At 45.8% G+C, this 23,325-nt stretch overlaps 1 protein-coding gene across 1 annotated transcript in view; it reads right to left on the bottom strand.

Moving 5' to 3' along the window:
- Positions 1 to 2,512: 2,512 nt before the first annotated feature.
- Positions 2,513 to 23,325, bottom strand: part of LOC128451575 (TRAF2 and NCK-interacting protein kinase-like) — a gene marked incomplete in the record, with an annotated part of 49,030 nt that continues 28,217 nt past the window's right edge. The window contains 23 exon segments of the mRNA XM_053435455.1: positions 2,513 to 2,663; positions 2,891 to 3,030; positions 3,859 to 4,018; positions 5,952 to 6,101; positions 6,197 to 6,297; positions 6,559 to 6,693; positions 7,329 to 7,472; positions 7,571 to 7,741; positions 7,868 to 7,967; positions 8,103 to 8,243; positions 8,495 to 8,597; positions 8,764 to 8,870; positions 9,672 to 9,740; positions 10,822 to 10,919; positions 11,616 to 11,731; positions 12,338 to 12,444; positions 13,047 to 13,331; positions 13,829 to 13,993; positions 17,425 to 17,967; positions 18,250 to 18,450; positions 21,695 to 21,811; positions 22,571 to 22,775; positions 22,860 to 22,926. Coding sequence (XP_053291430.1) covers positions 2,580 to 2,663; positions 2,891 to 3,030; positions 3,859 to 4,018; positions 5,952 to 6,101; positions 6,197 to 6,297; positions 6,559 to 6,693; positions 7,329 to 7,472; positions 7,571 to 7,741; positions 7,868 to 7,967; positions 8,103 to 8,243; positions 8,495 to 8,597; positions 8,764 to 8,870; positions 9,672 to 9,740; positions 10,822 to 10,919; positions 11,616 to 11,731; positions 12,338 to 12,444; positions 13,047 to 13,331; positions 13,829 to 13,993; positions 17,425 to 17,967; positions 18,250 to 18,450; positions 21,695 to 21,811; positions 22,571 to 22,775; positions 22,860 to 22,926 — 3,509 coding nt within the window.

Raw genomic sequence — 23,325 nt, forward strand, 5'->3', positions numbered from 1 at the left:
AATAAATCCCCAAACAGGACATTAGTAATGCTCTTTTTCAAAATAAAGAAAAACAAGAAATGAACAGAACAAAAGAATACAGTGGTTTCGTCTTTGAAAGGAGAGTTCTCAGTGTAATGACCATGTTTTTCTAATTGGAAGAGTGAATTCCACAATGGACACACACACACACACACACACAGTAACAATGCCCCATACACACGTGTTCATTAATCATACACTCGGGTGCATGCGTGCACACACACTCACACACTCACACACACACAGGGAAGACAGTGGTTTCTTCAGCTCGGCTCTTTATTGCTAAATGTTAGCCTGCTCTCCGTGACAGAGACCAGTGAACCTAACAGCGCCACAGGATCAGCTACTGCATGGACGTGTAGAAAAGTCATTGGAAATACAACAGAATGATTTATTCAAAATTTGACAGCAAAAAACAAAAAGGAAATTCAAATGATCATTACATAACCGTGGAATGAGCCTATTTTTGTGCCATCTTAAATGTCTTGTAACTACAGGCCAACATGCTGCCAAACCTCCAGAGTATCCACCAGGGGAGAAAAAGACTCATCTGCATTTCATTGCTCTCCGGCGATTGGAGGATGAGCGGGGACTCCTCCCCCCTCAATAGTGTTGCAAGTTTAATACAATATGTATTAATGACTGAGCTGTGCTAAATATCTAGAGAGAAATGGCAAGGTTCTTCTATTCAGTCGCTCCTTTCAAAGAACAAATCAGGTGTAAAAAGTTGTTAAAGTCACATCTCCAATTGAAGAGATAAATTACATCACGTGTTAAAGTTTAAAAACTGTGTAAAGTAACCGCGTAGGCAATTAAATCGTTATCCATGATGAGTGGTTATCTCTTGGCCTCATTTTAGTTTTGCTTACATCATGCTAGGCACTGTGCAAACAGTAAGGAGCCGAAAGTCAGAGGAGCCAATCGGGGAGGAGCGTGACACCACGAGTGCTTTTCCACGTGCGCACAAATGTTCAGGATCGCGGCTCCTCGTCCCCCCCCGCTCAGGTCGTGTGTTCATGTGCATCATCCGCTCTACCACAGCGACACGGCTGCAGGCGCGAGATCCATTAACATCCACGTGTTAAAGGAAACAGAAACGTACGGCAAAACCAAACACAAATCAACCACTTATATTGCCTATTTTACTTAAAATGCATGGTGTTCACACACACCAACTCAAACCAAGAAGAAAACACCTTAGAATCTGCCTGTGAACACACTCAGCGGTGCTTTGATCGCGTTAAGGTAGAAGTTCACGCACGGAGACAGAATCACTCAACCTTTTTTTTCGTAGACATCAAAGTCAAACGTCCAACTTTGATCCGAACGCGAGTCATTGTGACATAGAGTTAAACACACACACACACACACGCATTCACACACACATATCAACACACGCTCCTGACCTCCGAGACACATGTGCTGTACATCGAGCTTCAACGACCGACTGACTCCAAACTGTTACACAGAGAAAGAGGAGGAACAGAAGAAAAATAAACACGAGGACGACTCCCCCGTTGAATATTACAGTATATCTGATGCAGCACCTTCAGAGTATAAAGAGTGTGATGATGAAGAAGAGGGTGTGACACACAACAGACCAGTGGGTTCATTTTTTAAAGGGACACAAACATCATCTTTGCATACTATTGCGACCTGCTTGTGACGGCGAGGTCTCCCCGCTTCTCTATCGGAGAGATGCGATCGAACGCCAAGTCACAACTCAGTTTACCCGGACAGATGGCGAGAGGAGGAGGAGGAGGAGGAGGAGGAGGAGGAGGAGGAGGAGGAGGAGTGACAGAGGAGAAAATCAATCAGGCTGTCTGCCTTCGCCGCCGACATCCAGAGTAGATTTGTCATCCCTCCCGGCCGCCCTCCCTGCACTGTCATATCAGAGTGTTTATTTAAATTCCTATTACACCTCACTCATCTGCTCGTCCTCCGTCCCCGGAGGCTCAGCTCTCACACGGCAGACGGGGAAGTGAGGGAGAAATTGGACGTGTCAAAGGGCTGGGGAAACCAGTGATGACTCGATCTAGCAGGAAGGAGCAGGAGAGGGAGAGGTAGAGGACGAGCGACAGAGGGAGACGGGTGGTTCAGAGTGTCCTCTACAGCCGCTGAGTGCACTCGTCCTCTGGCGGAGAAGAGACGGACATCGGAGGGGGACGAGTCACAGACAGACGGACACAGCAAGAGGGGGACACAGAGAATATTTGGAAAGTCAGTGGCACCAGTTTGCCAGTCAGCTGAGGAAAGATGGCTTCTGTATGACACCCCCCCCCCCCCCCCCCCTCCGACAATATCTAGGGGGACACGTCTCTTCATTTAGAACAAATGTCTTTGTTGGTTTTTCTCTACGATAGCTTTTTTTTTTTCTTGTCTTCCTTTAGCTACAGCTTGTTTTCAGTCTCTCCAGTGTTAGAAGAGTTCACTCGTGGCCACGCGGGCGCTCGGGTTCGTTTGAGAGACGCGCCGCGGGGCCGGAGGGGGGGGGGGGGGGGCGGGTCGTCTGGCTGGCCAATGGGAGAGCGAGGAAGAGTGGAATGTGGGAGGAGCCATCACCAGTTCATCATGGAGTTTCTGTTGAGGGTCATGAAGAAGACTTGGCTGCTGCCTCCCGAACGCACCGATGCAAAGAACACCTGGGGGAGGAAGAGGATAATACCAAATTACTGGAATAATAATAATCACAACAAGAAATGAATGATATACTTTATGTGATTTCCTTTTATTCTATTGATTTCAATAAAGGGTATTTCTTTCATACATGTAAGTGTGGTATTGTCAGCTTTTTTAACCAGAGGACGCAAGTCAAAACCAGAGCAGCTCACGTATGTCCCAGTTCCCATCAGTGTCCTCAGTGTCTTACCTTGTCATTCCGCTCACACAGGAACTTGAGCCTCTGGGCCCTCTTGTGCATAAAGACTCCGTCCAGGTGACCCGTCTCCACGGAGCGGATCTCTATGGCTTTCTCCCCCCAGCCCATGATCTGATTAGAATGGATATAGGCTGGAGAGGAGGAGACACAAGGCATCAGTGACAAAATAATTCAAACCAAAATTATTACGTTTTGCTAATAAAATGTTAATAACTTTGTCCTTGTCTGTTTGTTTGTTTGTTTTTCAGCATGTTTACTTGGCAACTAGTGGAATTTGGGAATAATAAAGGGAATAATTACTTGATCAGGATGGAAATAAATTACATATTTAGAGGATTGATATATATATATATGAGTGTGTGTGATATAGTGCAGATTGATTCTATCTAAGGGGATTGCTACTGATGCATGTTTTTTTAGTAATATCAAGTTTTACAATCATGCAATGTTGTATTTTACAATGAGGTAATGCTGATTGCTTTAAAAAAATCAAAACCTAGTATAGGGGTAATTATAGAAGTGTAATACCCCTAGCAGCCACACGAGGACGATAAAGTACAAGTGGTTATTTACTGTTGTTCCAGGGCTCATCCACTTCTCATGCAAACCCTCCCTTCATGTGTTTCCTTCACGTTTTCTTCTATATTTACTCATGTTTATGTAGATCCATGTTTTCCTTCCCCGAACTTTTACCCTCACTCCCCCTCTGGAGGCGTTTCCTTCTGAGGCCTCAGTTCTTAAGATCCCTCAATACACTTTGCATTGCGACTCACGCATACACACGATATCAGTACAGGCCTAGCATTGAACTTATTTAAACCTCTTAACTAAAGAGTCTGATCTTTGAACAGTGTTTTAAATGACTCAACTATGTTATAAGAATCCATTTTAATGAACTAAACACAGTTAAATACACAGGGGATGGTGGTGGTGGTGGGGGGGGGGGGGGGGGGACGTACCAACAGAGGTAGGCATCTCTCCCCACTGAAGCACCACGTCCTTGGTGATACGACCGTAGGTGTTCACGTACACGCCCTCGTCCTCGTAACACAGCAGCATCTCCATTCCATCGGTTTTGGGCAGCACCACGATGGCATGGGGCGTCACCTGGCTCTGGATCTAGTACAGATACAAACACGCCCACATGTTAGTAGGAATCAGGTAAACCCCCCCCTCTGCATCAGTGTGATAGCTCAACGTGTTTCAACATGGCCAAGGGATTTCATTTTCGATGTGCGTGCCTTAATTCCTCTGAAGAGCGACGCTGTGCACAGTTTGCCAAATATCAGGAAAGAAAAGTCCAAACTTTGGATTTGTAAAATAAGCAAAAAGACAAATGGTGGCACTTTTTCTACGACAATAATGAGCAGGAGTAACATCAGAGGAGGAGGGAAGGATAATACACATATAGACAGTGATGGATTCTGTGCACTTTACCTAAAAGTGGAGACAAACCTGAATCTCTGAGAGCGACGTTAGGAATGGAGCACGACAAGGATCATATAAGTACAACAAGTGAGTGACAGGGTTGTGAAAAAAACTCATCTTTGCCCACGAGAAGCTTTAAAATGGCATTAAGGTACTTCTTCCTCTGGCCACGTTAAAGGAGACATTCTGCTCATATTCAGAGTCTTAATTTTGATTTGTGTTATTACTTGAAAAACTTTACAGGCTCTAATGTTCAGAAAACACACCACTGTCCTCCGTTCCTCTTTTCAGCCTCTGTCTGAAACACTTGGTTTTAGTCCCTGTCTCTATAAGTCTAGTCTGCTCTGATTGGCTGTAGCCACGTCTTCATTTAACAGGGCTGCGTCCTTCAGAGGACGTGGCGGGACACAAATGAGTCCGTCCGTTCTACAGGACAATTTCCGTGATTGACAAAGTCTTACTGCCCCTTTTGTTTTTTAACATGTGTACAACTAGCTGTTCAATTTAGCCAGATACTTAAGCACTGGTCGCTCTCCGATGCTATTAACTCGAAGTGCAAGGAATCCTGGGATATCTCGGGCTGGACGAGCTGCCATCCTTACTTTATGCAGATGTGAGGAATATTAATGTGACAGATCAGAATGATGCACAAGTATCGATACTACTACAGACGATCTGTTTCACGAGCTTCTGTCTTTTCTTGCAGGGAAAAGAAGCTTCTCTTTGTTATATTTACCGCTGTCCTGTTTTTATCTTTGCAGAACTTGTACATGCACAAAAGACTTAAAACACATCATAGGAAAGAAAAACTGAAAAAGCATAATATGTCTCCTTATATTAAATATGACAAGGTAATGAAACTTAAACTGTGGTGTGACTGATCGCTGTGATTGAGCGTTTGAAGTTTTAATTAAATAAATATGACTGAAACATCTCCTGGCAGCAGACCCATCTTTGGTCTGTGGTTAAGATGAGTTTTTTTTCACACCAACCGATTTTTAGCGAGGTTTTCCATTAGTGTCTACACCTAATGAACCGTACTGGACATGGACACAGTGCGTCTCTGCATCTTCTACGATGCTTTACTAAGGATCTAGTGATCTAGTCTAGGAGGTGGAGGGCAGGACGTCACCTTCGTTCGTTTGGCACACTGCAGGAGAGAAGTCAGGAAGAGGAGAGAGAGGAAGCACGGATGAAAGGTTGAAACAGGAAGTCCATCACCTCAGAGGTCATGAAAAATGTCAACACAAGCTCCATGGTGTGTCCACTCGGACGGCTGGCACATGTGCGTGTCCTCCTCTTTGCATTAGGTGGTTTAGATTTACTGAAATTTGGCCATAACATCATCAGGAGTTTGGCATTTGAACTAATTGGAGTAAAAGCATGCGATTAGTGATGCCACCATGGAAAAAATCACTAATCTGCCTCATGAACCAAAAACTGATTCATTCTGCACGCAAACAGAAATACTGATGGTCAAAATCGCCTTCACTCGCTTAACTAAATTCAAGCTGAGACGGGAGGAAATGCAAAAGAACTGATTATGTTGATTTCCGGAAACATTTTTATGGAAGATTTACAGACTCACACGTAAAAACGAACGAACACGCAGCTCCGCACTTACATGTGAGGGGATGTAGATGTCGTAAGGGTTGCCCGAGTCCACGTCGATGACATGGAAGCCCACGCTGGAGCCATAGATGACCTTTAACCTCTGGCCCTCCTCCACCGTCAGGTCAACAAGCTGGGGACGGTGCTGCAGCTCGGTGAATGACTGAAAAAACGATGGAGAGACGTATCGGTTACCTGAGGTTGGAGTCGGATGAAGGAGTTTAGGAGCCGCTGAGGAGCAAGTGATCACTTTCATACCTTGAAGGCCATGAACTTGTGGTAGGGTTTAGGAGCCCAGGCGTAGATTTCCACTGAGTTCTTCAGAGCGATCACCAGGAACTTTATCCTCTCATATTTTACTGCAAGTGTAAAGACACATAGACGAGTTCACACGGATTCATTTAAAGCTTATTTCAATGGATAAAAGCATCATGCATATCAAATTTGATTTATTAAAGGATATGATTCTTTAAAAACAGTTATAGATAATATTTTACCACTATAACATGTTTTTGTGTGTTTATGTCACAGACACAACTGCAGAACATTTACTCACTTACAAGAATCAGTCTGCCAACACACACACACACACACATGCACAGAGATACACAAATACGTACCAACTTTGTAATGCACACAGCCCTCCAGCTCGCCGACTGTAATCCAGCCCTGCTTCTTTTCTACCTCAGGGTCGTTGTGTAATATTCGGTTCCTCAGCCAGGACAAGTAGTAGACACGCAACTTGTTCTTTTTCCCTGAGAGAGGAGGGACGGGAGGAGAGAGAGAGCGACGAGATCAAATTCACTGGAACGAAGTGAAGAAACCCAAGAGTTGAGTAAATAAGAAACCTATTCAGCCGTAACCGGGCCCACACAAAGGCAGATTACCGAGGAATTCAATTTTTTACTTTCAGAAGAATGGAAGTTCAAAACAGAAAAACAAGGTGAGGGTAGTGCTTCTTCCCCGTCTGCCTATCAATAAGTTTTGTTTGGGGTTAAATAGAATAAATCTATTGAAGCTAGAAATGCCGCACTGCAGTTGTATGCCTCCCCCAACCAGTGCAGTTTCATTAGGTCACTGTGACCTTTGACAACTTAGATCTTTCAGAAGAAATTCCCGTAAAAGGCAGAGTTGAGACATCACGTTCAAAAGGCCCAAAACATGTTTGAACACCACAAATCTTCTCAGTTCATCCGTGAGTCTAAAATAACATTTGCAACAAATTTGAGGAAATTCCCTCGAGGCTTTCTTGAGATCCCATGTTCACAGGGCACAGTGACCTTGACCTTTGACCACCAAAATCCAATCAGGTCATCCGTGCGTCTAAGGGAAGAAACTTGTGGGTGTGTGTCTGCGTGTGTGTGTGTGTGTGTTTGTGTGTCCGACTTACCAGATATGGTGACCAGCACGTTGAGCCCTTCCAACACATCCATCTGCAGGAAGCGCCGCCTGGTGATGAGGTTATAGACTTTGCCCTGCCCGCTGCGGTCAAGCAGCATCAGACCATTCTCTGTGCCCACCAGCAGGTTCACACCTACACACATACAGTAGAGTTAGAAGCATACACACACACACACACAGAGGTGGTGATATCGCTCTGTGGTGGGGAGGAGAGAAGATGCAGCCCCTCACCCCAGAGCGCAGCACACAGGATCTCAGAGGTGAAGCGCTTCTTGTATTTGCGGATCTCCGGCGTGTCGCTGTGCGGCCGGATGTTTGTGGGGTTGACGTTGACCACGGAGATCTTTCTGGCCTCGTTTAGTCGGGCCTGCTCCTGCCTCATCAGCTCGTTCTCAAACATGGCTGCGGCACCACAGGAGAAGAAGAGGACGGGGGGGGGAAAGAGATGAGGAAACGTGTGATTTTTCCTTTTATTATAAAATAAACCAGATGCTTATGAACCACATGACCAAAGTAGGTTTTCTGTACCTGTCGCTGAGTTCTCATCGTCATTGTCGCTTGGGGATGTTTGATAGACACGAGGATCGACGAATGGGGTGAAAGAAGATTTGGACCCGCCCACACCAAACTGTAAATAAAAACATTCCGATAATCGTCAACATTAGACATTTTTCCTGAATTTGTAGATATTTTGAACATGGGTCTCATTCATTGGTCTGCATCCAGTGAAGGGTGTGAAGGTGTGTGTGTGTAGCTGCTTCACCTCGGCCATGTCGCTCAGCTCCTGCAGGGCGGAGGTGGGCGTGGCCGACGGAGAGTTGCTCTGCTGGACGAGGTCAGGCAGGTTACCGTGATTCCCAAACCCGTTGCTCTCCGTGTGGCCTCCTCGTCTCCTCTCCTCGGCCTGAGAGACAGAAAGAGTGGGGGGGGGGAGGGGGGGGATAAAAGATGAAACCAGGAAGTATCCTATCATAATATAGTACATCTAGATTAAGTATATATTTGTTTGCTAGATATATTTGTTCAGGAAAGTGAGGACGTGAGTAGAAATGAAAGATGTGTGAATGAAGACATTTTGTTTGATTCATTCAAGCCCACGTGGCTTTTGTATGTGTGTGTGTCTGTGTGTGTGTGTGTGTGTGCACATATCATCACCTCTCTCATCACTAGAGTGCCGTCCTTGGAGCTGTTATAGGCATCTCCCAGAGAGCTCTCTGTCAGCCCTCCATACGACTCACCACTACTCTTCGCCGGTGGCCTGCAGGACAGACACACAAACACACACACAAACACACACACACACAGGGGAAAATTGACAAAGATCAGATCATTTGCAAAAGCAGCTCTGTTACAAACTGTACCGACAAATTGTGGCATCGTGGCATATTCCAAACACATAGATATCACAGAGAAAGAGGACTCACATGATGCGGGGGATGTCACTAACAGCCACCGTCCCATCATGTCCCACCGTCTCCCCGTCGTCATCGCTGCTGTCTGACTCATCACTCGAAGACGAGTAGTCCGTCACCTTCATCGGAGGAACAGGCAGAAATGAATGTGTGATGAAGAGAACAGCTCAGAAACAGCTCTGTGATAAGACTGTATTTATCAGGGATGGAGTTAAATTAAATCCCAAACTCATTTGGACTCATTTTCAAAAATCTCATTGCTTTGACAGTGGAATCATTCAGATTAAAGGAACCACTAGTAGAGATATGGAGCGAATTCTCACCAGTGGGTTTCTTTTGCATCGTAGACACACACCGCCGCACACACACAAAATACGATGTATATATATTTATGCGACGGATTTCAAGATATTATCAATCTACAGTTGGATGTTGAAATGCATATTATGTAGCAGCAGTACTGCAAACTAACAAACAGGTTAAAAATACTGGGATTCCCCTTTAAATCAGAGATTACCATCATTATTCAAAAGTTCAAAAGGCAAAAACACTGTAAAACTAAATTAAACCAAGAGTAGAGAAGTTTATAGTAGTAGATTTTACAGATTTTGGTTGTCGGTTTTAGGTTTGCTGATGATGAAATCTTTTATTTTACAGATGAAGAACATTGAAATAAAAAAGTGTGCTCTTATTTTACATTTCAAGTAAAAAGAAATGTTTATTTTCTTAATCAAAGTTAAAAAAATGTATTCTCCTTTTTTTCCCAGTGTATTTATGTATATTTATGATAAAGATTATGGTTAAATAGTAAACTATCAGGCCTCAGTTACATTTCTTTGTCGTAGGAGTTTGATGACGATATTTCAGGGAATAATTGGATATTTCTGAAAATAAACCTCATTATTAAAAACATGCAGTACCTTGACTGGAGGTCTGCTGCCCTCCTCCACCCTCAGCTCTCTGAGCTCCTTTGCCAATGCACTCAGGTCCTATGAAGACAAGAAGAGGTGACACGAGCAGAGTTATTCAATTCAGCATCATCAGAAACCAAGAGGCTGATTTACATTCAAGAGCCGGGGGGGGGGGGGGGGCAAACAGTTCGACGCAGCATCAGCATCGTGACAAAAACAACAACTGATCCGCCGTCACACAGCAACATCCCGGCCTGTAAAAATAGCTTTTCCTGGAACAAGAGTGCTTATCTGAGACCACTTAATTTTTTTTCGGGGCTTAGCGACACTTAATTTTTTGGGTGAAAAGCGGAGAGTGATCCCAGACAAGCACTTTTATTTCCTCGCCACATCACAAGCAAGTATTACAGGGCGTAATAAGCTCTACTGGAGGAGGGCAGCGTCATTCCGCACCCCCCTCCACCCAGCATTCCCATTCCAACTGACTCCCTCCCCATTCAAACCCGGCCGATGGATCAGACCAAGTCATGCAGACAGGGGTGGGGTAGGGGGGGGTGCCGTCATACACGGTGGGCTTACCAGCTCCTCCTGACCAGTAACAGTGACAACAAAGAAACAGGAGAAGAGATTTAGAAAGTGTTCAGGTGCTTGGCAGGACAGGTTACACACACGCACACACACACACACACACACACGCACCACATGCATGGATATACCCGCATGTATCCACATACACACTCTCTCTCAGGTATGTGTGTAGAAGCACACATGCACCGCTGCCGCCAATTACAGCCCCCAAATCTTTCCAAGTTGAAAAGGAAAGAAACTGTCATTGTTCTGTGAAAGCATCTCCGCCATGCCAGGGTAAAAAGAGGGGTCTCTGAAGATGGAGGCCAAAAGGGGGAGAACCGGGATTTAAAAAGAAAAGGGGGACTCAAGTGTCACTAACCTCGTCTATGGCTTTCTTATAGCTCTGAAGAACGAGAGCAGAAAGAGAGGGAGAGAGAGAGATGCAGAGGAGGAGAGAAAGCAAGACAGAACCAGATGAACAGCAGGAAAAAAGGGGACGAGAGACCTGTAGAAGATTCCCGGAGAGGAGGTTGCTTTGACTGTGTGTGTGTGTGCGTGTGACTGTGTGTGTGTCTGTTGTGTGACTCACTGCAGGTCTGCTGGGTCTGGCTGATTCGCGGCCCTCCTCCTGTTTGGCCTTGGCCTCCTGATTGGCTCCTGGAGGGGATCCTTCCTGCTTGGTTTGACCTGACAACAAGACGGCAATTACACATTTGACCTAGAAAAACCAAGCGTCGTCATAATCAGCTAAATGTGAGCGGTGATTTAAAAAGATTAGTTTAAAAAGGGTTCAAGCGTTTATCTGTCTAAAAGGTTTCAGTTTAAATGTGACCTATATAAGTTTTTCATAATTTAAAAAAAAAAAAAAATCAGATTCCGTGAAACCCCACTGCTATTTTAGGCGATTTTGTGTTTTTACCATTTTCTATCCTTCTCATTTCGGGCATATTTATGGCCAACACCTTTGCAAACCCCCAACAAACATCCATCCCCACCTCTACCTGTCTTTATGCCATGTGTTTGTCAGAGGGAGAACCATGCATATCTTAGACATCTCCCTGGCCTGGTGTTTGACACATGGCTCCACGCCTCCCTCTATCTCCCTCTATCTCCCTCCCTCATTTCCTCCCCCCTGTCTCTCTGGAGGCGGAGAGCAACAGGGCAGATCAGACGGGTTGATCAGAGCAGAACTGCGACTGACAAAGTCCCGCTGATAGCCGCTGAGACACACCGACGCCGTGTCAGGGAACCCGGGCGTTTGTGTGTTTCTCGTACACACACCGGTTTTTTTTAAGTTAAGGGTGAAGGTGAATTTGCCAGTTTGGGTGTGTGCATGTGTGTGTTCTTGTGGGTTTCAGAGTGTGTGAGAGTGCGTGTTTGCACCTCTCCTCTCGGCTGAGCCTCCCTGAGATGAAGGGGAGGAGGAAGACGACGAGTTGGAGGAGGTTCTTTGCAGCATGGCGTCCAGGGAGAGCTCGGAGCGCCGCAGGTCGGGGTTACTGCAACAGGAAGAAAATATCAGTGTCATTCATTTCCCAGTTCTTCTACAATTAAATACATATTTATATATACAAGACATTGTAGATATATACATTGTAGAAATGCGAGATTTACCTCGTCTGTTATGTTTTCATTTTGACATTTTATGGAGGGGCAGGCTATGATGCCAGGAAGCAGCTATTCAATAGTGCATAACTTTTCATTTTCTTTACTTTATTTGACTTTCTCCAAACGCATTTCTAATCCTAAATGCTTTTCGATAAACTGTATTTAATATAGTGTATTAATATCTATAATAAAGTTGCAGGGGATTTATTAAAGAAAGAAAACACAAAAGGTGAATAAACTACAACTTTTATGGTGTTAAAAAAAAAACTGCATTAAAGCACTTTGACAGATTTACTGCAAACATTTGCTTCTTTATCACCAGTTGGGAAATGAGATCAGTGTTTTCCCATTTTTTTTATTAAATATTAGACATTTTATAGCAGTCTTTGCAAATTAAAAAAGTTAAAAGTGTCATAAGGGAGGATTGATGCTGTAGCTGTGTCTTCAGATGTTAAGTTTAGACTTCAGAGGTGTGATTGTGTGAGCGTGAGCTTCACCTGGCCCGTATGAGCTGAGAACCCGTGCGAGGGCCCAGACCCACTCCTCCGTTCGGGGAGTTCTTCCTGACCAGGGCTGGGGAGATGGAAGTGGTTCTCTGGGGGACCTGAACACACACAAACACACACAGACACACACAGACACACACAGACAATGTTTAATCCCCTCGTAATGAGTTCAGAGCTCGGATCAATGACGTTTTTTTCCTACTGTGATATCATAACGTACACTGGCTTGTAAGCGATACACCTGCCCCCGGTGGAGAAAGGCCAACAGAGTCTAATCAGAATTAAAATCACGGGGTCGGAGAAGGAAGCATTTCACATCGTGTTTGTGTTTCCGAGTCAACAGCTTAATCCCGGCAGCATTTTTCAAATTCTGCACAAGCTGATTAAATCCCTGCAAAGCCGACTCCTCTCGCTGTAATTTCAACATCCCCTCATTTACCTCGTGGGACTGGAGAGGATAACATTGTGTGAAGAGTTACACATCACAGCCTCGGTCCATTTCAAAACCACAACAAATGAGAGGAAAACTAGACGCAATGGAATCAGCAATGAAATGTGATTAGCTTGATGTGAGAAATGCATCGATTGATTGTAATTGATTTAAAAATATTTGTTGTTTTCCTTGTTTTATTTGTAATGGCTGGTTTGAATGAATAAAATAAACAATGTATTTGCTTTGTTCTGACTTTGACTCTCTGACCTTTGGTGGCATGTCCTCCTCTCTCAGCCACGCAGTCCTGTCCCGCTCTCGATCCCGGTCTCGGTCTCGGTCTCTGTCTCGGTCCCGATCGCGCTCCTCCCGGCCGGCGATGCGCAGCTGTGGCCCCGGGGTGTCGGAGGTCGGGTCCGAGTTCTGCCGGGGCATCTCGGGCCTCGGGGACCCCGCGCTGACGCCCTCGCTCAGAACAGAACCCGTCTGTTCCTGCAGAGACTGAGAACCGGACATGGAGCTGGAGTGGGTCTTCACTGGAACCAGGTGAGCCATCTGCGGGACGGATGGAGAGAGAGAGAGAAGACAGTAACGTGAAGGGAGGGAGTCAGGTACATTGAGCATGGCACAGATAGAGATACCGAGGATTAAAGGAGAAGAAGTGGGATGGAGCCGTATTCAGCGTTGTTGAGATGTTTAGAGAAAGGAAATGAGGAAAATGTGATGGAGGAGAAGAGCAGAGGTGGAGAGAGAGAGAGACAGTCAGTTTGGGAGAAGAAGGTAAAGATGGCGACAGAGACCGAAAAGAGGAAAGAAGGCACAGAGAACAGAGCAGAGGAAGGACGTTGGAGTTTCAGGAGATTCATTAAAAAGGTGTGGATGGAGATTTGTCAGGACATGCCGGAGACAAAAGATGAGAAAGAGAGAAAGAGAGAGAGAGAGACTGACTAACATGAAGGCACGGACTTTTTTTAATTATAAGGCACAAGGAGGTTAGTTCATCATTTCTTTGGAAACACTGGTCCCCTGGAAACACACACTCACACACACACCTGTGGTTCGACGGCGCGGTGGACGGGTGGGGTGCGGGCGGGCTGCATGCCCCCGCTGCTGAAGGACTCGGAGCGGGGGGGGAGGGAGGGGTCGGAGATGCGGTTGGACACTTTGTGCTGCAGCGCCGGGGAGCTCTGCCGGTTCTGCTTAGATCGCTCCTCCACCTGGGACAGGTCACACACTACGGTCACTCACAGTCCAGGCACTCAGCACTTCACCAATCAGCACGCTCGATCTACTGCTGGTATCAAACCCAACCCCCCCTACCCCATGCATCCCCACCAGCCACCAGACGTCCCCCCAGGCTCTGTGGGACAACAACCACAACGTGACACGTAACAGATCTGGACTGAATGTTGAGGATTCATTGTATTTTTCAATCGTGTGCGTGGCTGATTGTGCGTTTATCCGTTTGCCAGATGCTTTTGTCCAAAGTTATTTACTCACGAACAGTCCAGGGTTCATGAGGGAGAAGCCGCCTTGCAAGTTCGTGCACGGCTTTCAGGTGAATAAATAAAAAGTTTGTGACTCAAGATTGAACTTGCACTGACAAATTGAATTGGACATCTGGGTTGTGTTGTTGTAACGTGTATTTAAAGTATCTCAACCCCAGACTTGTGCTAAATAAAACCCTGATTAAAGACTCTTATCTTATAACTGGGAAGTCCAGGAGGCCAGCGTGTTTTGGCTGTAGATTTTTCCTCTTTTTCTACCACCATCTGTCTTTTGATTGTTTTCTGTCCCCATCTGTTTATGCACTAATGTGTGTCTCCGTGTCCCACATACAGCAGAGGACTAAAGACGTCTGACGGCTGTGGGGAAAGGTCAAGACCGATCTCTAATCTCCTACAGCAGACGCCACGTTCAGACTACAATCATGGATTTGAACGGGTGCATCCGAAACCATTGATTGTATTAAGCACTGAAGCGTTTGAGTTGACTGTTTCCACCAAGTTTTTGGGAGAGCGCATGTGTGTCAAATCCAACACAGACTGAATCTCTGTGTGTGAGTGAGGAAGGCAAAAAGCTCCTCTTGCCAGGGTAATCAGATTATCAGATTATCTGCTGTGCTGCAAGAGAAGGCTCCCAGGAATGCTCCCAGCTGCCCGAATCACACTTTTAACTATAAACAATCTACTCAGCGGCCTGCGGAGGCTTGAGTCATGGCTCAGAGGGGCATAAAGTCAATAGCCCCCCAGGTAAACACGCGTGTGCAGCGGGAACTATCCCCCTTTTCGGAAGCTTTCTGTAATTCCACATGAGCTCATAATCTAGAGGAATTACTCGAGATTATGACTTGGGTCGGAAACAAGTATGATATACTTTGTCATTCCTCAAATCTGTGTTAGTTACCAACTAGGGACCCAACTATCACATCTATGGTTGCAGAAAAATTACTTTGGAGAACTTTATTTCTTCACAACGCACAGAGAACCAATGGGAAACAAACAATTGATTCAGGAGATCGAAGAGTTTGATCTGTGGAGGCAGTGTGTGATCAAAGTTAGCATTTACATCAGCTGACCTACAAGAGAAAGAAAGATTTCTATTAGAGGATCCCTTCACAGGAGAAAAACCTTTCGGGTGGTGCTGCTAAGATCTTTGAAGTCTTTGTCACAACTCCACCACCCAAAAGCTCTTTCTGCCGTGGCAGAGATACTAAGAGAGGGAAAAACCGAGCATGGGAGGAAGTTAATTACGACCTCGGCTGCATCTACGCAAAGAAAGGACAGAGAAGAAAGAGATGGAGGACAACGGCTTCCTCGTTTGTTAGAAGGATCCCATCACCACTTGGCCAGCACCCATCACCAAGCCTGGATTTGATCGAGTGGTTGACTGACCTACAAGGCAGTTGGTGTGGGCGGGTGTGTCCCTGATGAAGCAGGGCTTGCCATGGGGCATTGTGGGATATGGGGTGGTGAGGGTCACGACGGGGCCGGTAGGGTGGGGGCTTAATAAGGGGTGGGGGTGGACAAATTGGGGGGGGGATATGAGATGATCCCCTGCACCTCCTCTCTGGATTTTCTTCCCAGTAGATTATTTACTGTCTCTGTATGTGTGTGGAATGCATACTTCACAAAACCGATATCAGCTTCACTCTTGGTTTGTGTGTGCTGTTAACGGCCTGAGGATTGTGTTGTGTGAATTTGAGTACTATTTGGACGCACAATAACTTTGATTATATGTGAATAAACAAGCAAACAGTGCCCTGCAGTCAATGGAGGCGGGAGCTGCAATGCCTTGTGCCGAATAAACTGTATTTTGAAAAAGCTGTGAAATGGGGTTTTAAGTATTGTGTCGATAAGTAAACAGACCACTGAAGTAGCCGACATGCAATTTAGGAAAAAGTTAAAAAGTAGATAATTCAAACGTTTGTATAAGCCGCTCGCATGACCAGTAATAAGGCAAATTCAACATTTACTATAAAAAAAAAATCGGTGCAAGAAAACGCATCCAATTTACCGCAGGTCCCTTTTACAGTTTCAGAAAGAAAGCTGCAACCACCAGCATCAATGTAAAAAAGTATTTTCAAAAGTATTGTCAAGCTTGATAGAGATAAGTGTGGCTATATTTCTTTACAGAGCTTTAATCTACAAAGTGTGTATGTTTGTGAATTGTATGCACTGTATGTTCAACATTAATAAACTCTGATAAAGACTACAGCTGATTAAGGGGTCGTGTGTAATGAGTCTGGCGTCACCGAAATTTGAATCAACAGATGAACGGCCCTTTGTAAAGCGGGTGGTGGCTTCAGGGTTCTGTGGCCCGAGTCCTGCAGCGGGTCTCAATTTGCCACGGCTCAATAAATGCAGGTCACTTTTACAGTTTCAGAAAGAAAACTTGCAACCAGCATCACCACAGGCCAAAGTAAACAGCCCGATCCAAACAGGCAGGTTTAGAACCTCACAGCATTAGTTGTTTCAATCACAACTACAGAGATTTCGGTGTGTGTGTGTTTGAGTGTGTGTGTGTGGTTGTTTCGAAGGCACATATATATATATATATGTGCTTTTGAGAAGGGTCTATAATCCAAAGGAAAGGCTATACAGAGACATGGAGGGAAAAACAGGGTCTAGTGCATTTGGGGCTGTGGGGTGAGGGTGTGGGTGAGGTGTGTGGAAACGGGTGAGGATGAAAGCCAAACAGGGGAGAGGGAGTTTGATGGGCTGACTGACAGCCGCTCAGTAGAATGTCTATAAATTTGATGCCCCTCAGACGGCTTCAGTGAGAAGAGGTCCGCTGAGGGAGAAGCCAGGTCAGACATCGAGGAGCTACTACTCATCCTTCCTCCTCTGTCTGAGGAAGGGGAAAGGTGGGCATTGTAATCAGGGACGAAAAGGAGATTGCCCCAGTTGGAGTCAGGGGAGTAGGATCTCCTGGGTGTGGCGAGGGCCTGGCGGAGAGTGTATTCAGGGAAGGACGCAGAGAGGAATTCATCAGAGGAAAAAACTGGGGAATTGCTCTCTGAGGGGACATTGAGGCTGTTCATGCTGCCGAGGCTGACAGCTGGCCTTATCCCTCCAAGCGCTCCATCAAAGGGTTCTATATCTACATCTAGTCTATGACTGGGTGAGTGCGACCGGCAACGACTAACCGGTCTGACAGGAATGTTGGAAACATGTTTTGATCCAGACTGGAGTTTCTGAACATGTCCTTGGGCCAGAGGATGAAGGTGAACGGCCTTAAAGTACTGGTCTGGAGACAATTGCACCTGGATGCCTGGCTTGCTGGGTGCAGAGATGGACCTTTCTCTAGGATTGGGCACTGGATGAGACTGGTTCAGTGGCCCTGGACTAGATTGCAGTTTATTGCTCCTCCTAGGGCCGTTAATGTCAGCAGCATGGTTCTGTTTCTGGTTGCTGCCTGGACTGCAGCTCCTCTTATCGACTTTTTGAGCCCTCAGCTCTCTGACCTGCTGACTTATCTCCTGCTTCAGCGCCGGATCTAGGGGTTCTGATTCGTCTGCTGATACACGGATATAGGGAACGTGGGGGGTGAGGTTGGACTGGGTTCGCCTCGGGGCTTGGGATCTGGGTTGGCCTTGAGAGCCAGGTGAGGAACCTGGTTGGTTGAATGACTGGTGATGTCGCAGGTGCGACTGGGATGGGTTACCATGAGCTTTCTGCTGCTTCGGGATCTAGAAGTCAGAGTCAGAGGACGGTAAGTGACATAACACACACTCAGAGTCGACATCACAGTATCAAAGCAGCAGCATTCATTCTCAGGTTATGTGCAGACTCTTAAGGGACCACGGCTTCTCGTGAGACCTGTCGAATAAGATATTAACAGCCACATATTAATATGAAAAGGCCACTGGTGTGTGAAGGTGCAAAAGGAGTCCAACGCGTTGAAAGAGGTCAGTCACGTTTTCAGATCCACATGCATGTTTTTTGTATTTCATGCATGGATGGGGACTTACCTCTTTAGCCCAGGCAGGCTTGTCTGCAGGATTGATGACATCTTTGTAGTGGTAGAGCGGTTTCTTCTCTGCTTGCCTTCCCTCCTGCTGCTGCTGCTGCTGCTGCTGCTGCAGAGACACCAAGTAGGCTCGCTCCTGATGGAGCTGCCTCTGCAGCCGCTCCGCCTGCCGCTGCTCCTCTATCTGCTTACGCTTGTACTCCTGGAGGGAGGATGGGAGAGGAAGAAGAAAGGTTGAGAAAGAGATGACACGAGAGAAACACAGAGGGAGTCACGGATCAACGCAGACACATTCAACCCATTAATGATCGGCATTGAGAGAATTAGTAGTTGCAAATAATCCTCAGTATTTACTCAAATTTGCAAGATGTGTGGATTTTTACCAGTTAGGTAAACAATTGAGCTGCAAATTCCCAGTAGGATACTTGATGAACTTGTGTTATCTTTCATGTATTTGCAAATACTATATCTCCCCTTCACAGACCATGCAAGACAGATAAACACACGTATGGGTAACTGGGGTATGAAACATGAAAAACACACACTTTTCACAATTATAATAACAATTTTAAACCTGATACCAGACATAAGGTTTTGGGGGGGGGGGGGGGAAGATAAAACATTATGGCCTTGTCAGATAGTGCTGATGAAAGTCCTGTGTGTGTAAACTGAATGTAAACGAGTTGCATCCGTCACTGTGGCGATAAATTGACTTTTAATCTGAGTTGATTAAATTAGCCAATCCTGAGATTTCAATCAGCAAGTGAGGAGTAACAGGAAACCTGGATGGATTTTACACATCTCAGCCATGCACAGGAGAGGAAGCTGCTGATAGCTGCTGTTACATTACGTAAGACACAGAAATTTGGAATTGTTTGCAAAATGTCAAATTGGTGCCGATCGGGTCGGTGTCTCCCGGCCAGGTCCGGCTCCAGCATTTCACTGTTAGATAGATGGTTAAAAGTCAAGGGTAGAACATTTATGGTACTTTTGGGGTTCTGGCACGTTTTGGGATACGTGAAGAACTTCAGTTTTGGGGGGGGGATGTTACCAGGTAGTTTTGCTGAATGAAGCCACAGCACATCCCTGGGTTTTGGTGTTTGGACTCAATCCTGTGGCCTGAGCATTTTTATTTGGGTTGGATCTCAAAAGGAGCAGTGGAGAAATACTGCAAGACCTTCTGTGGTATTTCTTGCACAAATAAAGCACAAAACGGTTGCCCCCTGGACCCCCTATGCCCTGGACCAGACAAGGCCATGAGAGAAATATCCTCTCTGGAAAACATCAATGTCCTATTTCTGCAGTTTGCCTTGGCCGACATAATTCGGTGCTGACAAAATCTGTTTTTCCTCACCCTCTGGGGAATCTTTTGAGATCCAGCCAACTTACAGTTCTGTACATGCAATCAAGAGATCTGGATGAACATGAAGTCAAGCATCTCAACGGCAGGTTTTTTTCTCCTGTCGCAATCGAGCTGAGTGACTCCGACTGTGACTTCCCTCACAGTCGGCTCCTCAACTGCCAATCGGGCGCATGCAGTGGGGATATGGGGGGGGGTCACACAGCACAGATGGGGGGGGGGGGGGGGGGGTGGCGGTGGCGGTAGTGACGTGGGAGGACTATGGTTACCATCAGTAACGCCTGTTCCTGCAGTAGCTGCTGCTGGAGAATCTCTAACTGCCTCTGCTCCTCTTCCAGCTGTCTACGGATATACTCCTGAGCAGCAAGGCAGCACGAGGGCAGAGAAATAGTAAAAAAAAAAATAATAATAATCAGGAAATCTGAACATCAGAACAGAGATAGAAAGAGAGATAGAGAAGAGAATCTCCAGAAGGTGGCTGCGAGTGAGGAGAGAAGATGAGACTCAGAAGCCACGATGAGGCTGCAATGCACAACGAAGGCAACAGCACAGAGAGACGGAGGAAGAAGAGAGGTTGGAGGATGAATTTCAAAAACACTAGTAAAGCGTGGGAGGAGAGCATCAGAGATAAAGACTGAGCAGGAAAGAAATAAAACACACACACACACACACACACACACACACACCAGAGCTGCAGTAAGTTCAATGCGAGGACACGAGAGAGAATCGTCTGAAGTTGAACAACAGAACAATCAGACTTCAGTTCATACAGCCGCCGAACCAAAAGTAGAACACGGATCCTGGAAATAGGTCGAGTTGAAGAAACAAACAGGAGCCACAGATATTTAAGTCTCTACATCTATAACACTTTCTGGTCCACACATATTATAACGGAAAACCCTAATAGGATCATTACAATCATTTTACTTTCCAACAAGGGCCTGAGCTAAAGAGGAGTCCATCTATTTCTGTTAATAACTGCGAATGAAGTCTCGTAATCCAATAATGTTGACCGACGATTTATCTTTTCATCGTGAGGGCAGTAATCCAAGGGGCTAATCTGGAGAGACGTGTGTGGATTCGATATAATTTATAGAATTACTTAGAAGTGTTATTTCACAACAGCTCAAAACTCAACAATTTGGGACTTGACTTATCTAAGGGATCATTAAATATCGCAGCTGTCAACAGATATAACCACAAGCACGCTCATGGAGTGCAGCCATTTTTCTTGACTTTATTATTGGGTACGGTTCCCTCAGCGGTCGTGGCTTAAAGTAGCACAACTAAGAGAAGCCTGATCAAGAGGTTTTAAGCGGTTACACAAGCATGGACTAGTTCCTATGGTAAATAAGATTACTGAGAATTTCTCTTCCTCTGGGAACATGAACCATTGCAAACATTAGCTGCACCACACTAGCAATAATAACAACAATTTCAAATCAATCACCTCTTAAAGGTCCAGTGTGTAAGGGAACGGTGAGGTGAGGCGGATTCAGCTGCAACATGCAACTTCACCACTAGATGTCACTGAATTCTACACACGGAACCTTTAAGATATAAATTAATTTCCTCTTCAGGATCATACTTTCTTAAATTCAGGGCAAAAAGATAGACAAAGACTTTTTACTACATTCAAACTCTAACATTTCATTTGCAGTCAGACTCAAATGAGGCTTAAAAAAACCTTCCTTAATCAGATAGAAATGTTTTGCGTGCAAGAACCAAGCAGCTGAAGAACAGAGAGTGACACAACAACTAACAGGGGGGTTGGGGCTCTGGGCTTTGTGTTGCACAACTGTATCATATCTGATTGAAAATGTTCAAGTTCTATGTGTCTGAAGCAGAAATTTAGAAAAAAAAAAAAAGTAGGTTAGAAAAATATGTCCCTGAGGTAAATTTAAGGAGACAAGTGCTCGAGTGACTCAGGAGGCCAAAAGAAGAGACAGAGAACAACAAGAGTTTAAGGGCGAATGAGGGATTCTGGAGTCAACATCATCACGTTGCACATTTCTGTGACATCAATCTGGATATATTCACATGCAGAGTTCTTTTTTTTTTTTAAACCCTTAACAAATGTACCAACCTGTTCTCTCTCCGCGTGCCTCCTCTCCTCCTCTCTGCGGAGCTGCTCCATTTCCTCGTAGCGCCTCCTCTGTTCCCTCTCGTGCTGTTTCCTCAGCTCGCGCTCTCGCTGCTGCTGCTGTCGGGAGAACAGACGCACACGAGGATTCAGGATCCAACCATGAACTGTCCATTTCAACACAGGTTAAGAAACCGCGCCTCAGCCGAATCAAACGTTAGATCTTTGATTTGCACATTTGTTTTTGTATTAATAATGGATTGTTCGCCCAAGGTCCAAATACACAAACACATGTGTCGGCTCACACACACACACACAAACACACACACTTAAAGCCACACAGACTTTGCCCTGAGTGGAGAGGTCATGTTGGTTGAGTCGAGTCATGGTGCTTAGCCGTGCGTTGGGAGGCAAACCCTGGTGGGAACCCAGAGAGAGTGCACTGATTATGGGCTGAGGATTTCCTTCTGTAAGCCTGCTCTCTGGAACTAAGAGAGGGACGCTGGGGAAAGGCTGTGTGTGTGTGTATGTGTGTGTGTGTGTGTATCTGTGTGTGTGTGTGTGTGTGTGTGTGTGTGTGTGTGTCTGTGTGTGTGCTGCCTCCTCTCTCAGCTTCTACCAAATGGGGAATGTAGTGTTTTCTGAGTTTTAACAGCCACAACCAGGACAAATGATGTTTTTGCAAATAGGTCTTAAAGTGCAATAGAGCAGAGAGCTTCCACTGGATCTTCAATGCACTGATGAATTTGATTTTTATCAAGTGATCACTGATACTTTTTTGCAAACTCAAATATACTTTATTCACTTATGTTGTAATTCTGTGAATACATGCTTCCACCTAAGGTCATGGCCACACTTTAACCTCCTCCCGGGGGTTACCTCCTCCACCCGCCGCCTCTGCTCCTTCTGCTCCTCGATGCGTTTCTGCCTCTCGGCCAACAGTAGGCGCTTGTGCTCCTCGTTCTGCTGCTGCTCCAGATGCTGGTGCTGCCGCCGCTGCGCCTCCGAGCGCTCCTTGTTGGCCAGCTGGAGGCGCAGGAAGTCCCGCCTCAGGGTGGACTCCCCGGGGGTGTTGATGATGGAGCTGGAGCCGATGAGGAAGGTCAGGACGAGTTAGAGTCGGTGAGGAGATGTCGGATGTGTTAAGAGATACAGTGAAGGTACTGACCTCGGTTCACCCACGTCTCTTTCTTCCTCCTCCTCTTCGCTGCCACTGTACTCGTACTCGGTCTCATCTGAGGGAAACGGAGAGGAGGGAAGAATTGAGATAACAAAGCCAGCAAGTGAGCGAGTCAGGTAAAAAACCCAACAGAGAGCAAAGTCACTCCACTTCATTATTTGCATGTTTCACTTGAACTCCTTCTGCTCGTTACTAAACAGCTCACGAATCCTGGCGTTCCCCCGGATCCTCACTCCTTCAGGGCACTTTCTTTTTAGCCACTTTGAATAAGGGTATAAATTGTCATTTGACTGTGTGTTGTAGGGAGATGGAGAACATTCGCTCGGAGCTCTTTCAGGAAAACGGGGCTGAGAGCGTATAGCGGCTTTCACAAGCGAGTCCCGCTCTGCCTGAGACTGGTGCCCGGAATGTGACAAAGCAATCACAAGACATTTCCATACATCAGCACTGGATC

The sequence above is a fragment of the Pleuronectes platessa genome, chromosome 11, assembly GCF_947347685.1.
Source record: "Pleuronectes platessa chromosome 11, fPlePla1.1, whole genome shotgun sequence".
NCBI classification, from domain to species: domain Eukaryota; kingdom Metazoa; phylum Chordata; class Actinopteri; order Pleuronectiformes; family Pleuronectidae; genus Pleuronectes; species Pleuronectes platessa.